General features: G+C 41.5%; 1 protein-coding gene across 1 annotated transcript in view; it reads right to left on the minus strand.

Annotated features, from left to right (window-relative positions):
* The window catches only part of LOC144769513 (olfactory receptor 1f45-like), a 118,071-nt gene that overhangs the window by 33,474 nt on the left and 67,814 nt on the right, over positions 1–16,783 (minus strand). Inside the window, exon 3 of the mRNA XM_078653648.1 lies at positions 574–1,318. Coding sequence (XP_078509774.1) covers positions 574–1,318 — 745 coding nt within the window. The remainder of the gene's footprint in view (positions 1–573; positions 1,319–16,783) is intronic.

A 16,783-nucleotide genomic window follows, 5' to 3' on the forward strand; every position in this document is an offset into this window, starting at 1 on the left:
ATGTAATATGTTCCCATAAGCTATTGTTGGAAGTAGCTTGGCTTTCATTATTGTTAGCAAGGGAGAGACCAGGGGGCATCTGAGTTCGGACGCCAAGCTACTGAAAGCGTGCAATAGGACCATGCTCTTCTTTTCCATGCTGTTTAGGTGCGTAGCAAAGTTAAGACGCTTGTCCAATAGTATCCCGAGATAATTATAACTTTCAACTGCTTCCAGTTTGACATTGTCTATAGTGAAGGTTGGTTGCACTTTATGGCGTCGGGTTATGACCATAATCTTGGTTTTTTTGGTGTTTATTGCTAGCAAATTCTGTTTGGTGTAGCAGGTCAGTACCTGTAATAGACGCTGCAGGCCTATTCTTGTCTGGCTTAGTAGGACCACATCGTCGGCATAGGATAGGTGTGTTATACAGAGATTACCTAGCCGCGGTGGATGAGCATTGATTTGATCAAGGCTTGCTGTTAAATCCGCCATGAATAAATTAAAAAGGTGAGGGGCCAGGACACAGCCTTGCCTTAAGCCATCAAAGGTATTGATCTTCCGGGTTAGCCTCTGTCCGTTGTCGATCTTTACCTGCATCCAGGTGTTACTATACAGGTCAATGATCGGCATTAGGATTGAGTCTGGCAGGCCCTGATGCTTCAATTTGGCCCATAGTAAATTCCTGTTGACACGGTCGAAGGCTGCCTTAAAGTCAACGAAGCAGGTGTAAAGTTCCTGGTGGTTTTGTAGGCTTTTTTCACCGATTAAGCATAATGCCATTGCGTTTGCCATGGTGCCTGTTCCGCGACGAAACCCTGTCTGGTTTAACGGGATTTTGCTGTGCATGTCCGACCATTGAGCTAGATCGGCTAGCACCAGAGATGCGTAGTATTTGGCTTCCGCATCGATCAGGGCTATTAAGCGGTAGTTAGTTGGATTTTTGCGGTCTCCGCCTTTGTAGATGGGGTTGATAATGGCACCCCTCCAGCTCTCCGGGACCCGTCCTGAGTTGCTAATTGACCGAAACAGAATGTTGAATTTGCGTGCCCAGAACTTAGGGTCCTCTTTGTAGATTGCCTGCGGAATGCCATTCGGCCCCGGCGCACTCACTTGTTTGCATTTCTTGATTATTTTTAGTATTGATTGATCCATGTCTTCCTGGCCGATGATCGAGCCAATAGTGCTGGTAATAGTCGTTCTTTCCTGGTTCATAGCTCTTGGCATATCAGATCCAATTGTTGACGTTGTGATCTGGTTCTTTGTTAGGTTTATTGAGAATGTATCGACTATGTGTTTGGCCCAATCACTTTCGGTGACTTGACCAAACTGTGTGATCCTAGACAAATAGTTTAATATTACCAAGCCTCACTTTTCTTCATTATCACATATAAGAGCATCTTAAAATATGCAAGTTCAGGATATGCTCTGTAAAGTACATCTTATGTTTGATTTCACCGAATATAATGCTAATTAAGGTATCATAAAAAACGAGGGCACAAATATGGTGTACAACAACTCACTAATAGCACCGTCGTTAGGGTGAGGAGAGCTGAAAAAAAAGAGGTTTTGCATTTTTGGCCTGTGCTCTGATGGTACGCTGCTCGGCTAAAAGATTTTCAAAGAATTGACAATCAGTTTGGGCTGAATGCAGCGATACTCAATTCAATTTGAGGCTTCCCTTTGACCTCGTCTTGTATTCCGAGTAAATATTGGGTGGTGATTTAGCGCGGGCCACTTAATCGCTTTTTTGTGTCCAGACTGAGCAACGTGTTTCATTTTAACTGCCTCAAATTAATGAAATAAAATTAGCCACATTATAAAGAGGCCGGCTGGGCCTCCTACCTGCTCAGGGGGGATCTAGGTACAAAGGGAGCACTGTATCTGTCCGAGGGACAGAGAGCCTTTGGCCCTGACCTGAGGGCGTGCTGAGGAAACACAAAGGCCTGATAAAATGCCAGCGTCATGATTGGTAGTTATGAGGAACATCTTACGCCATGAAAATGCTGACACAATACTGAGCCTTTGCAAAACCATATGCATTTGGGTGTTAAGGGCAACTAGGAAAATGCAAAGTTTTGGGCGATAAATAGAGCACATTTTAAAGATTCATTGACTCGCCATATGTTGACCACAGCAGCTGCTTTTCACATATACCCAGTTATACCCCTGGGCAGTGCACTTCTACCTCCCTACTTTATAAAAATGTCTGTTGATAAAATGAGTAGAAAGACATACATACTTGCATATTGTATTAATCCCTCTTATGCAATTCATGGTAAATTTGAGCATAGCTAGCCAGTGTGCAATGATAATTTGAAACGATAAAGCTTATGCATCTTCCAAAAACGTAACCACCTGCTAACACTGTTGAAGGCTAGAGCAGCAGTATTTTACACATGCATATTTATAATTTTAAACTGTTTCGGAAATAAAGCTCCAGAATAACTTTTCGGCTACAGTAATTGGTTTAAATTTAAAATACAATTGTGTACTTACCCTTTCCAACATGATCAGTGTGTTACACATTCTGACATTCTTAGGAGTTATGGAATATTCTGCACCTTTTTTGGTTCCTTAATGAATTGAAATGGCAACAGCTCACCTAAGCATTCCCAGAACTCGCCTAGTTATCTTTCAGTATAACAATACTGTGAGCCCCGGCCTGCCCCCCGCCTGCTAAATAACCACCATGCTCCACTAACTGAAGCTACAGCCCTATCTGTGCCAGAAGCTGCTTGCCACTGAGGAGCACCCGGTGGCAGCCAGCCAGGCCAAAGCGTAGCTTGCTGCTGCTGGTGCTGACTGAGCCCGGCAGGCCGACCTCTCGAACTTTCCCAAGGCCTCCTAAAGATCTTGTTACAGCGGGGAATGCTTTCTATGACAGGATCGGCAGTAAATTCGGCATTGTTTATTTATGCAGAGGCGTTTCCAACTTTGATGCCAGAGAGTATAATTATGGATGACAAAGTCAAAGTTCTACATTAGAAAAAACGGGGTTTGTCGTAATAATCCTACTACATCTAGGCAAGGAATACACTCTGGGAATGAACAGCGATGCAGAGGAACAGATAAAGCAATCATTATATACATGGGAAAAAGTATATTAGTCCCTATCTGTGAGTCCTAAATCTCTTAATACAATTTTTTATTTCTTTTATCAAACCAATACTGACTCCAAAACTGGTTGTAAAAAACATATATGTTATCTTTTTTTTACAAAAAGACCAATAAGAACAAATATACAAAAATACACATACATATATATACATATATATATATACATATATATATCCATAACCAATCTTTCCTGCCCGTTATATTTATATACGGATGTAACAGCAACCTGATTCAAAAAAGGCAATCCGTAACAGAAAGAGGTAGTCACATTCACATTCGAGGGGATACTTCAACCCTCCACCAGCCTTAAGGAACGTGTACACAATCTTTTAACATTAATCAAAATCTGACCGACTCCTCCGTGTTGTAGGGTCGACGTGTTTCGGCCCATTCATTCAGGCCTCATCAGGACAGGAGAGGCAAGAAATGGAGATCCCCGGGCAAATGTATAACAAATTGTCACTGGAATATCGAAAGAGCTTCCAAAGTACCAAATAGGGGGGATCGTCTCTAAGCTGGGGCTTTTCTCTCAGTGTCTGGTTTAGAGCATCTCGTCATTATCCACTGCTGGCAGATGCCCCAAGATAACTGTTCCCACCCGGGGGTAAGAGCTGCGGCTAACCAGAGAAACCAAATCTAGTTGCTGGAAGTGTCGGGCAGAGGCTGGTGTGTGCTGCTTTGCTGTTGGAACAAATTGAACAGAAGGTGGTTCAGGTTGACATAGCCAATACAAACCTAACCATTCCTGGAGCTGCTCGCATGCTGTGAGAGAAGAGCCAGGATTGATTTGAGTAGGCTAACCTAGTGCTCCTTTTGAGCCTAGGTGCCTATGCCTGCAATCCCTGAAAGGTTAAATCTGCTGTTATTTGTGCAGTCTGAAGTGCGCATGTCAGGCTGGCCATCGCAAGACAGCCGGCCAATCCGACATGCACACTCTGCACTGGAAGCCAGTTTCACAAAGGAATCCTGATGCTGCGATCAGCCCAGCCTTCAAGTTCACACTTCAGCCCGTGCTGCTGACTGTATAAAATAGTGATGACACATGTGCCTCCTGCTCTTGCAGCAGGTGGGGCGATGCTCTCTGCCCTTTGAGAGTAAGACAGGCCTAACTTAGGCGACAGAAGTGAAAGCATGTAAAAACAAAAATATAACTACCTACTGGCAATGGATTGGTGTCAGTACAACGCGTTGTATTACAACGCATTCCGTTACAACGCAGATTTTACAACGCGGGATCCATTACAACGGATGTCATTACAATGCATGGCATTACATCGCAGATGCTATTACAACGCATGGCATTACATCGTAAGTATAGGTAAGTTGACTTTTTTTTTAAAATGTTATTTAGTTTATTGTAATTAAATTTTTTTAAATAATTTAATTAAAAGACATTTAAAAATTGTCATTAATTTAATTTAATAAAATAATATCTATTTAATAAATGTAAATATAATAAAAATTTTAATTAATTTAATTTAATTAAAAAAAGTAATTAGTTTAATGTACATATTTTTTATAATGAAATTAAATTAAATTAATAATATTAAATTATTTAATTTAATTAATTTAATTAAAAAATGTAATTAATGTAAAATAATTAATTTAATTTATTAAATATATTTCAATTAATTTTAAAATGGTAAATATAATTTAATTATCCCTAAAGCCAAACCCTGCCCTAAAACCTAAAAACACCCCTGTACCCCAAAACCCAAACCCTGCCCTAAAACCTAAAAACACCCCTGTACCCCAAAACCCAAACCCTGCCCTGAAACCTAAAAACACCCCTGTACCCCAAAACCCAAACCCTGCCCTGAAACCTAAAAACACCCCTGTACCCCAAAACCCAAACCCTGCCCTGAAACCTAAAAACACCCCTGTACCCCAAAAACCAAACCCTGCCCTGAAACCTAAAAACACCCCTGTACCCCAAAACCCAAACCCTGCCCTGAAACCTAAAAACACCCCTGTACCCCAAAACCCAAACCCTACCCTGAAACCTAAAAACACCCCTGTACCCCAAAAACCAAACCCTGCCCTGAAACCTAAAAACACCCCTGTACCCCAAAAACCAAACCCTACCCTGAAACCTAAAAACACCCCTGTACCCCAAAACCCAAACCCTACCCTGAAACCTAAAAACACCCCTGTACCCCAAAAACCAAACCCTACCCTGAAACCTAAAAACACCCCTGTACCCCAAAAACCAAACCCTACCCTGAAACCTAAAAACACCCCTGTACCCCAAAACCCAAAACCTACCCTGAAACCTAAAAACACCCTGTACCCCCAAACACCTATACATATACTCCTATACTCATATTTATTTAAAAAATTACTTAAAATAATAAATTTAATTTATAATATTTAAAAACATAAATAAATATTTTTATTTATTTTTATTTATAATTAATATTAATTAAATCATTTATATAATATTAAATAAAATTAAAATAAATTATATACTTACCAATACTTACGATGTAATGCCATGCGTTGTAATAGCATCTGCGATGTAATGCCATGCGTTGTAATGCCATGCGTTGTAATGGATCCTGCGTTGTAATAGCTGCGTTGTAACAGCATTACGACGTAAAAGTTGCGTTGTAAGTGATACACACCACTGGCAATATATATATAGGTTGTAAATATATATATATTGATATATATTACCTACTGGCGGTCGCCAGTAGGTATATATAGTTAGGATTTTTTCTCTACGGGATTTTTGAAAATTCTATGTCTAATAACTTTGGCGTTTGTGGACGGAATTGGCTGAAATTTTCAGGAAAATGGAACATTTTGTTTCTGAGCAGCCCCTGAAAATGTGGGGGGGTTTCGTCAAGGGGGGGCCGAGAAAAAAGGGGGGTCCCAAAACGTGTTTTTAACATTGAGTTTCCCATAGGGCGGTTGGCCTCACTTTTAGCCCGAACGGCTGAATGGATTTGCACGAAACTTGGCAAAATTGTAGGGACTGGTAGCCCGATGTGCCTTTGCTAGGTCTCAATATATGTGCTTCAGTGGATTTTGAGAAATTAACGTTCAAAAAAAGATATATATCTGTAACAGCGGACCGGGCAGCGCTCCGGTTCGCTGACTTTTCGCGGTACGGAGCTTTGTGAAGCGAAGCTGATTGGTTCTCCGGCGTCTGTGAACATTCCAAACAGTCCGTAGCGGCCGCCATCTTGTCTCTCGGTAGGATCGAGAGACAAGAGGAGGCCAAAGCGAAGGGGCAAATGACCATAAGGGGGCATAGTAGATCCTCGCTGACCCCCTAGGTTTGATGTGGAGGTTTTAAAAGGGCCCCGCGGGGCAAAAAAAAATAAATAATAATAATAATCGAACGGCTGAATGGATTTGCACGAAACTTGGCAAAATATTAGGGACTGGTAGCCCGATGTGCCTTTGCTAGGTCTCAATATATGTGCTCCAGTGGATTTTGAGAAATTAACGTTCAAAAAAAGATATATATCTGTAACAGCGCTCCGCTTCGCGTACTTTTCGCGTTACGGAGCTTTGCGAAGCTGATTGGTTCTCCGGCGTCTGTAAACATTCCAAACAGTCCGTAGCGGCCGCCATCTTGTCTCTCGGTAGGATCGAGAGACAAGAGGAGGCCAAAGCGAAGGGGCAAATGACCATAAGGGGGCATAGTAGATCCTTCCTGACCTCTTAGGTTTGATGTACCATTTTGCCAAGTTTGGTGTAATTCCGTTCAGCCATTCAGGCTGTAGACGTATGTAAATGTCCTATGGAAAATTGCATGGGGAAAACACATTTGAAAGTGTTGAAATTTAGAACCAATTAAAATCTTACTTTGGTTTTGTATTTGTGTGTGATGAAAGTTAATTGGTTATGTATATATCTCAAATGAGAGGAAACCACAGCCATTTTGTGATACTACTGTCTGAGGTACATTTGTGAGGAATTTTTGGTGGTGAATTTCTGGTGTTTGATTTACACAGTACTAACACTTCTCCTACTTTTAAAAAGGTGAGTTGTTAATTTGTAAGGGGAACTATGTTGTACACTTGAAGATAATTTGAAAAATGTTTTCTGTTATTTATTTGCAGTCCTTCTGTTATACTAAATACTTGATAAAGTTAGTTTTATATTATGTATTACTAAAAACGATAAATGAAAGTGATTATTTTTTTCTGCAATTTACAGCAAGCAATTTCAAAATAAAATGGCTCACAATGAAGAGACCGTGGCAATTTCTTTTGAATTGTCCACTACATTGATTGAAATTGACAGCACCAATAATGAAATATTGTCACAAGGAGGAGATGACTTGAATGATTCCACTACATTGATTGAAATTGACAGCACCAATAATGAAATATTGTCACAAGGAGGAGATGACTTGAATGATTTTTTTGATCAATCTGTTGATGGCGAATTTATCGAATGTTTGGAGACCATAGAGTTACAAGAATCATCATTGCAGACTTTTAATGAGGAGATTCCAGATGAGATGATTGAAGAGGAAATTCCTGATGAGGACATGTTACTAATTCTTTCAAATTTAGAAAATTCAGAAGAATAAATTTATATTTAGAAATCAAAAATTGTTTGAGACATTATTCATTTTTATTTTTAATTTATGAGGTTGTAGCGAAGTGATTGTAGTATAAAATGAGACTTATAGTATAGAGTGCAACATTTTTATGTTACATGGTAAGTTTACTCATATTTACTTCCCTTCTCCCACTATATTATCTCCAATGTGTATTTGACATCTCTTCTTCATCTCCGGTCTCCTTTCTCTCACTGTGTGTCTCTGATGCATCTTATCGCTGCTATTTTGTGTAATTACAGAAGAGAGTAAAATAAAATAGTTCGGAACGTGAAAAGGGGGCAAAGTAGAGTACCCCTCACCCCCTAGGCCTTCTCAGGCGGTCCCAAAAGGATCAGTTTCTGCTTTCCTGAGAGATTATGGTATGAGTTCCATATACCACAATAATTTGCATTACAACATGCAAGATATATATCTCCTTTTACCAACTTTTGGAGATATTCGCGCTAAGCGCGAATATCTCCAAAAACTAACACCTGCCCTGAGCAGTTCTTAGCCATGTTATCCAATGGGAGGTGGATAACATGGCTAAGAGCATTAGCTCGGTAATGCATGAATATCGCTGAGTTTTCAGCGATATTAATGCATTGCGGTCGTTTTTTATCGCATTTGCGATAAACCTTGATAATAGCAAGGTTTATCTTCGATAATTTCTGACGATGCTTACCGGTAAAAAATTCGTTGGTAAGCATCGTTAGCGATAAATATCGCTTAACTTTGGTAATATGCACCAACGTCTGTTAACGTTCGATTCGAAGGAAATGAGGAAGTGTTGAAAAACATTGGGGCATATTACCAACAACTAGCGATAATTTTTGTCTCTAACTTGTTTAGAGACAAAAATTATCGCCGCACATCGGCGATTTTTATCGCAGATAAACCTTGCTATTAGCAAGGTTTATCGCAAATGCGATAAAAAACGGCCGCAATGCATGAATATCGCTGAAAAGTCAGCGATATTCATGCATTATCGAGCAAATGCTCTTAGCCATGTTATCCACCTCCCATTGGATAACATGGTGAAGAACTGCTCAGGGCAGGTGTTAGCTTTTGGAGATATTCGCGCTTAGCGCGAATATCTCCAAAAGTTGGTAATAGGAGATAGCGATGTTAGCGACGGTTTCCAGTCGCTAACATCTTGGCACGCCCACTTTGCATGTCATTAGTGATAAATATCACTGACATGCAAAGCGGGGCCCAAGATGGTCGCTATCTCCTATTAGCTGTCACTAACTGGTGTTAGCGACAGCTTGGTAATAGGGAGATAATTTTATCTCCGCTTTCTTGGCTTTTAAAGCCAAAAAAGCGGAGATAAACCCCCTTGATAATATGCCCCATTGTTTGCGCCATCTTGCCTTTTTTGAAATGCCACACTTTTGTCGTGCACGGCAGCCATTTTAGATGCCTTGACCAGACCCACTCTCTGCACGCTGTCGATTCGTAGCATGGCTCCCCACCCTCGCAAGCATCTTCCCCAGGCACTGGTCACCCCCGCTCTCTGTGTTATGCATGGGCAATAAACCTCTCCCCATCTGCGCTGCTCTTCCCTGAGAATCACACTCTGTGCCCGCCCGACACCTCCCTTTCGCCCTATTCACTACCGCACCCTCTGACACTCCTCTTCCTCTGTGTCCGATTGTCCAGGCTATCAGCTAGCCCTGCAGATGTAGTTTATGGCCCCAGCTGTAAAGAATCACCCCTCTTCAAAGGAGTTATAGTAGATCAAGGCCCACACCCGATGAGATCCGTCACACCACACGTGTTCCTACTATCTGAAAACCATCCTGTATTGTGATTGGGGAGGGGACCGAGCCTGAAGCGGAAGATTCCAGGGATGACTCTTTGTACATCAAAGTTTTTACATTTATGTGTCACATTCAAAATATATAGCACTCCAACAAAGTAGTAGGATTATAAAACTTTAATAACTTATAAATATATACAACAAAACAAAAACAGTAAAAACATTTAAACAACGAAGAGACCGTGGCAATTTCTTTTGAATTATCCAATACATTTATTGAAATTGACAGCACCAATAATGAAATATTCTCACAAGGAGGAGATGACTTGAATGATTTTTTTGATCAATCTCTTGATGGCGAATTTATCGAATGTTTGGAGACCATAGAGTTACAAGAATCATCATTGCAGACTTTTCATGAGGAAATTCCTGATGAGGACATGTTACTAGTTCTTTCAAATTATGAAAATTCAGAAGATGTTGCCTGGGGGTGGGTCGTCAGTAGCAGTCTGTTGTGCGAATAGTTCCAAGGCAGCAGAACGCGCTAAAATCTAGATGGCACGAAGGTGATGTCTAGTAAGTTGCCGCCCAGCAAATAACGGCGTGGGGCGCCGCGGGGGTGAGTGAGTCCAGTAGGCACCACAGCTATTCTTACCGGCATTGCAGAATTACTGCTGGGGACAATGCCTGTGCTGTAGCAGGGTCACAGCAGAAACAAAAAGGATTCTGTTGAAGATGTTGTTGGTTTTCAATTTGAAAACAGTTCTGGTGTCAACTGCTATGCTAATGTAGTGGTTAATGTTTTGTTTTCTCTAGAAAATGTAAAAGAGGGGGAGGCAGTCCAAAGTTCTGGTAAAAGGGCAAAGGAAAGGATCGGTGGTTTGAACTATCAGTCAAAAAGGGGAGGGGGTGCAACAATTTTTCCTACCGGGTCACAGTGTGCTTTCACCGGAACTGAGGTTTGCAGGATTCTAGTAATTCAAAGTGAGGCTGGCGCCAGCATGGGAGCGCCGACGTCCCGCGGATACAGTTTCGTCACTCCACGGGCGATCATGGCAGTCATTCCCCATCGGGGGTGTCTGCGGGGGTCGGAGACTCCCGCGGCTCCTCTAGAATCTTCAAGGTCGTGGAGGACTACGGTGGTGGAGTCAACCAGTGACCGGGCCATTTCTTTATGCTGGGCCCGCTCTTGCCAGGTCGATCGCCATTTTGAGAGTTCGGTAGCTACTGGCGATCGCGGGGTCAAATGAGCGGACGGGCTCCACCCTGCCGGGCGAGACGTTGCAGCATCGCCACAGTGGAAGAACCCTTTTCTGGGCGCCTGGAGCGCTGAGGGTGCAGGTGGGAAGCCTCCACTGGGGAGGCGGGAGAGGCCTGTTCGCACCGTCTCTCCCTCCCAGTGCACCCCACGGCGTCTCGCTTGAGATTTGTTATGGCCGGACCAGGCGATGAGGACGAGGGGGGGGGGTCGGAGGCATGTGCAAGACATCCCCCCCAGTGTTGTCAAAGCCATTATGCAAGAAAGAAGAAGTGTCCCGTCCGTCTTCGGGCCGGGCTTCCGGTGGATGTCGGCCGGACGCCCCTTGCTCTGGCCCCATGAACGGGTTCCTTGGTTTATCGGCTGCAGCCGGATCCCATCGGCCCCGGCCGTTGGTGGCCGGACCGGTAGAGAATGTGGCGGGACTACCTGAAACTGTCAAGGGCCACCGCGGCCGGACTGGGAGAGAGAGGGGAGGGTCGAGGACACGGACATTCCCCCCCCTGCAACTCTCCAGCGTTGTCAATCCCCCTGGCCGGGTCCCGCTGGCCTCGGCCTCGGCCTCTCCTCCGGCTACACCCTACGTGATGATCTCCGAGGCGTGGCAGCAGGACCCGCCTTATATGTGTTGCTTCCGGCTGGGCGTAGCCGAAAACCTGTTGCCCTTTGGAAGTTTCTAGAATGGGGCGGATGTCTGCTGACTTCTATCTTTCCCAGTTTGCCGTTATTTGGCCGTGGCAGGCGGTGGGACAGACACGTTTTGGGGCAGTGAGGGGCGATGTTTTCAGGTTTCTTATTACGGGCTTACTTCTAACGTTTCTTGTTTCTAGGACAATAATAGGTTTTATCATTACGTATTGTTATCGTTTCTTTGTTTGTTATTTAATAAAAAGTTCATCAGTGGCCTACTGATTTTCGTTTTCCTATTCTTTTCTTTCCAGGTTGTTTCATGCTAAAGTTTCTGTTAACAGGATACAGTGATCACTTTGTTATTATTGCATATGTCCTTTTCACTAGGGGTGCTCTCTGGTCGGGCCAGATGACCTATCTCTAGTAAATGGTCCGGGTGAAACAGGTGCATCAATCAGTGGGGAGTAGATAGGCATGACAGATTACAACGGGGGAGAAAGGTCCGCATTACCTACCCTTTCACTACTTGCAAAGATTTTCCTACGTTTATTTGCAAACAGGGAATACCTCCAAAAAGAACTAATTCCCAAACAGTCAATGTTCGGACAATCAATCAATCAATGAGGAATGAAATAGGTACGACGTGTTAAAGGCTTGCGTTACCTACCCTTCACTATCTGCAAAGGGAGAGAGAATATTCCTATTCTTCCTCGTTTGCAGGCAGAGAAGATCCTTAAGAGAACCAACTTCGAACAATTCAATGCTCGATTCAAACAATCAACAAGGGGTACTATGAACACAAATGAACGCCGCTTATGTACATACACATTGCTATTTTCAACAGGTTGTTCCTAATGTTTCTATTTTAGCGAGGTCAAAAAGAGATCCCATTAGTGGCCTACTGATTTTGCTCGATTCCTTTTGTTTTTTTACACGATTTTTCGCTATCTGCAAAGACTAAACAGAGTATTGCGACTCTGTGCTTGTTTGTAAATAGGGAATGAACCAAAGAGAACAATCAATCAAATGGAGAGAGAAGCAGGCACGACGGATTACAACGGGGGCAAAGGCCTGCGTTAACTACCCTTCACTATCTGCAAAGAGAGAGTACTCCTAATAGAAATGAGGGGTGGGGGGCAGCATTCAAAGCAGATCAGTGTGCATAAACACGAAAATGTTTTTACTTACCACGTACTTGACATTCGACAGCTTATGATATTTGCTATTAAAAAACCATTGAAATTCACTGAAAAAACCATAGGTTATAGACCATATATAGTTAGGAATTAGCATTTACAAAACCTTGAAAATTCACTGAAAAAAACATAGGTTATAGACCATATATAGTTAGGAATTAGCATTTACAAAACCTTGAAAATTCACTGAAAAAACCATAGGTTAGAGACCATATATAGTTAGCTGGACATTTTATTGACATAAAACCAATGAAATTCCATATATAGTTAGTTGCACTAACTATATATCGCGCACCCGCAATCCACTGCTGATGATGTCACATATTACATCATTCATGACATGGTCAGTGACATCACTGATGACATCACTGATGACATCTCAAATGACATCACTGATGACATCTCATTTGACATCAATGACCACATCACTGATGATATCATTCATGTGACAATACAATGCATCTCCTCACATTTTAATATAACCTCTGTTTCACCCAGTGTTAAATACAGAGTATAATTTTTGAAACCATTGACACACCAATACTAGTTACTACATACGCACTCACTGATTGCTACGTCTACACACACCTTCACTCATTCACCCATACAATCATTCATACATACAATCACTCATCTTTACAACACTATCATATGCACTCATACACCTATACAGACACTCACAGTCTGCCACTCATCCATGGAGTTACTCACACACCTAGTCAGTCCTGTAAAGAATCAATGACACTTCCATTTTCTTGTCTATACAGTTAAACATAGAGCAACCTGCCATTTTCAAACATATACTAACACATACTTACCTTCTTATACAATCATTGATACAAGTACACATTGATCTGCACAGAGTCACACACCTCCCAGCTAGCCACACACACACTCAGTCTCCCATACAAATACTTGGGCAATCAATCAATAACCCATATAGTTACTCATATAGCTACTGATCAACACATGCAGTAGTTTACAGAACAACAGACATAATGATGCACAAATTAAGACAGTTTAGTCACTAACCCATGCACTCAGTGAGACACATTTAATCACTCACTCATACAGTCAGTCATGCACCTACTAAATCCTTCGTCCAGACACTTACACATCCACTCATTCTTCAATATGTAAGACATATTTAAACTTTACAGAAACAAAAAATCACTGGATGTTGTTATCAGTGATGTCATCAGTGATGTCATTTGAGATGTCATCAGTGATGTCATCAGTGATGTCACTGACCATGTCATGAATGATGTAATATGTGACATCATCAGCAGTGGATTGCGGGTGCGCGATATATAGTTAGTGCAACTAACTATATATGGAATTTCATTGGTTTTATGTCAATAAAATGTCCAGCTAACTATATATGGTCTCTAACCTATGGTTTTTTCAGTGAATTTTCAAGGTTTTGTAAATGCTAATTCCTAACTATATATGGTCTATAACCTATGGTTTTTTCAGTGAATATATATATATATATTACCTACTGGCGGTCGCCAGTAGGTAGTTATAGTTAGGACCTAGTTTCCATAGGAAATCCGCAACATTCTATTGGGAATAACTCAAATTAGGTGGCCAGCTCCGCTTCGCTCTTTCCCTGAAAATTTGGGGGGGATTCGTTAAGCGGAGGCCGAGATAAAAGGGGGGTCCCAAAACGTGTTTTCCCCATGTTAATTTCCATAGGGCGGTTGGACTCACTTTTTAGCCCGAATGGCTGAATGGATTCCCACGACACTTGGCAAAATTGTAGGGACTGGTAGCCCGATGTGCCTTTGCTATGTCTCAAGATATGTGCTCCAGAGGATTTTGAGTAATTTAGGTTAAAAAAAATATATATATCTATAAGCGCGCCCCGGTACGCGCACCGGTCGAGTTTGCGCGCGGAAAGCTGATTGGCTCTCGGGTGTCTGTCAACATTCCAAACAGTCTGGAGCGGCCGCCATCTTGTGTCTCGGTAGGATCGAGACACAAGAGGTGGCAAAAAGAAAGGGAGAAATGACCATAAGGGGGCAGGGTAGACCACCTCTGACCCCTAGGTTTGATGTGGGGGCCATAAAAGGGCGTACCAAGGGGAAAACCCAGTGAAACAGTAAAATAATAATTTTAAGTGCTTAGAGGTAGGGTAGCTATGCATAGAGTTGTTGTGTTGTGTGGGTGATTTAAGTACCAGCATGTAGGTACCAATACAGAGTCGAAAATTCAATGTACACTGTCTACTCTGTAGATAATTTGCATGTTGTTATAGAAGTTATTGTGGTATAAGGAATCCATACCATAGTCTGTCAGGAAAGCAGAAACAACATGGAGGCAGGAGATGAAAAAGAGATTTCAAATACACATTGGAGATAATATAGTGGGAGAAAGGAAGTAAATATGAGCAAAATTACTATGTAACACCAAAAAGTTGCACAGTATAATATAAGTCTCACTTTATATTATATTCATTTTGGTACTATTTCATGAATTACATATAAAAAATAATAATGTCTCGAACAATTTTTAATTATTAAATAAAAATGTATTGCTGCGATTTTTCAAAATTTAAAAGAACTTCCAACATTATATCGTCAGGAATGTCCTCATTTTCAGTCCATGATTCCATTTCTTCCACACAATTAACTAACTCTTCGTCCAGAGACTGATCCATAAAGTCAAAGTCTGCCTCAGGATTGTTCTCCAGAACAATTTCGAAAGAAATATTAATTTTGTTTGCTTCTCCTTTCATTTTCTTGCTGTAAATTGCATTAAAAATAAATATATCAGTAGAGTTAGGGCATTGCTGGGTTTAAGTTTAGACAGGTACTTCTGAGTTTTTAACAGTGAAGTTATCTTTGGGCAGTGTATGGTATCAGGCAGGAAGTAGAAATATCAATAAAGTGTATGTGAAGAAGCCTAAGTAATTTCATAATTATACCAGAGAAGCCTAATTGAATCTATAACTATAACAGAGTAGCCTATCTCAATCTATAACTATAACAGAGGGACAGTAAATAACTATCAGAAAACGTTTTTACAAATTAACTTAAAGTGCCCCTTACAAATTAACAACTTACCTTATTGAAAGGTGATGAAGATAAATGGAGAAAATTATTTAAAGATGTACCTCAGGTAGTTGTAGTCAAAATGGCCGTGTTTCCCTCTCATTTTTCATTTATATTCATGTACATAACCAATCAAATGTCAGGAAAAAGAGTAGAAAATGAAAGTAACATTTTAATTGGTTGTAAATTCTAACACTTCATATGTGTTTTTGTCATGTAATTTACCTCAGGATATTTAGACAGTGCTACAGCTCAAATGGCTCAATGGAATTCCACCAAATTTGGGAAAATGGTAGGGACTGGTATGTGTAGGGCCTATTCTATATTTGGTGAAAGTCTCTCCAGTGGTTTTTAAGTAAATTGACTTCAAAAAATGTTTAAGGGTGCTTACCGGTGCGCGCCCCGGTACGCGTACCGGCAGCGCTACGGGAGTCCTCCATTTTGTGTTTCGGTAGAATTGAGACACAAGATGGAGAATAAACAACGTTGGGAATGGGTAAAAGGGGGCACGGTAGACACCCCCTGACCCCCTAGGTTTTCTGAGGGGGGCTTAGGAGGACCATATAGGCAAAAAAGAATAATAATAAATTAATTAATTTTTAATTTTTCGCGGGGAGAGCGCCCGGTACGCGTACCGGGGAGCGTACCGGGGAGGGTACTTTGGTGAAAAACAGTGAAAAAAGTTAGAGTAAAGTAATCATTTTGAGTGATCAGGTGTAGGGTAGCCCTGAAAAGAGCTTTTGGGTTCTGTGGATGATTTAGGTACCTACAAGTAGGTTCCAATGCACAGTCTTAAATTCAGGAGGAATATTCTATTCCCCTCATCTGAGAAGTGCACACCATCTCCTCCGTAGATATCTTGCATGTTGTAACTCAAGTTATTGTTGTATATTGAGCCCATTCCATAGTCTCTCATATAAGCAGAAACAGATTTATTCACATGTTTCCGTGCTTTCTAAAATTGTGGACAAAATTGGTTGGACCACTTCCATTTCTGTCTTTGGCATATATTGGAATATACCAAGGCAGTTTGTGGAAAAAGTGTCATCAATTGCCCAAAGGTGTCCTTTAAAACCATTTCCAGACCTACCCCAGTCAAAGTGCCTAGGTCATTTCCACCACAGTGCAAAATTATACGGTCAGGGTGTGGTAGATGGTGAAAGGTTTTCACCAATGGTATCAATTGATGAAATCTCAATCCTCTTTGGCCAATCCATTTGA

The sequence above is a fragment of the Lissotriton helveticus genome, chromosome 7, assembly GCF_964261635.1.
Source record: "Lissotriton helveticus chromosome 7, aLisHel1.1, whole genome shotgun sequence".
In the NCBI taxonomy this organism is placed as follows: Eukaryota; Metazoa; Chordata; class Amphibia; order Caudata; family Salamandridae; genus Lissotriton; species Lissotriton helveticus.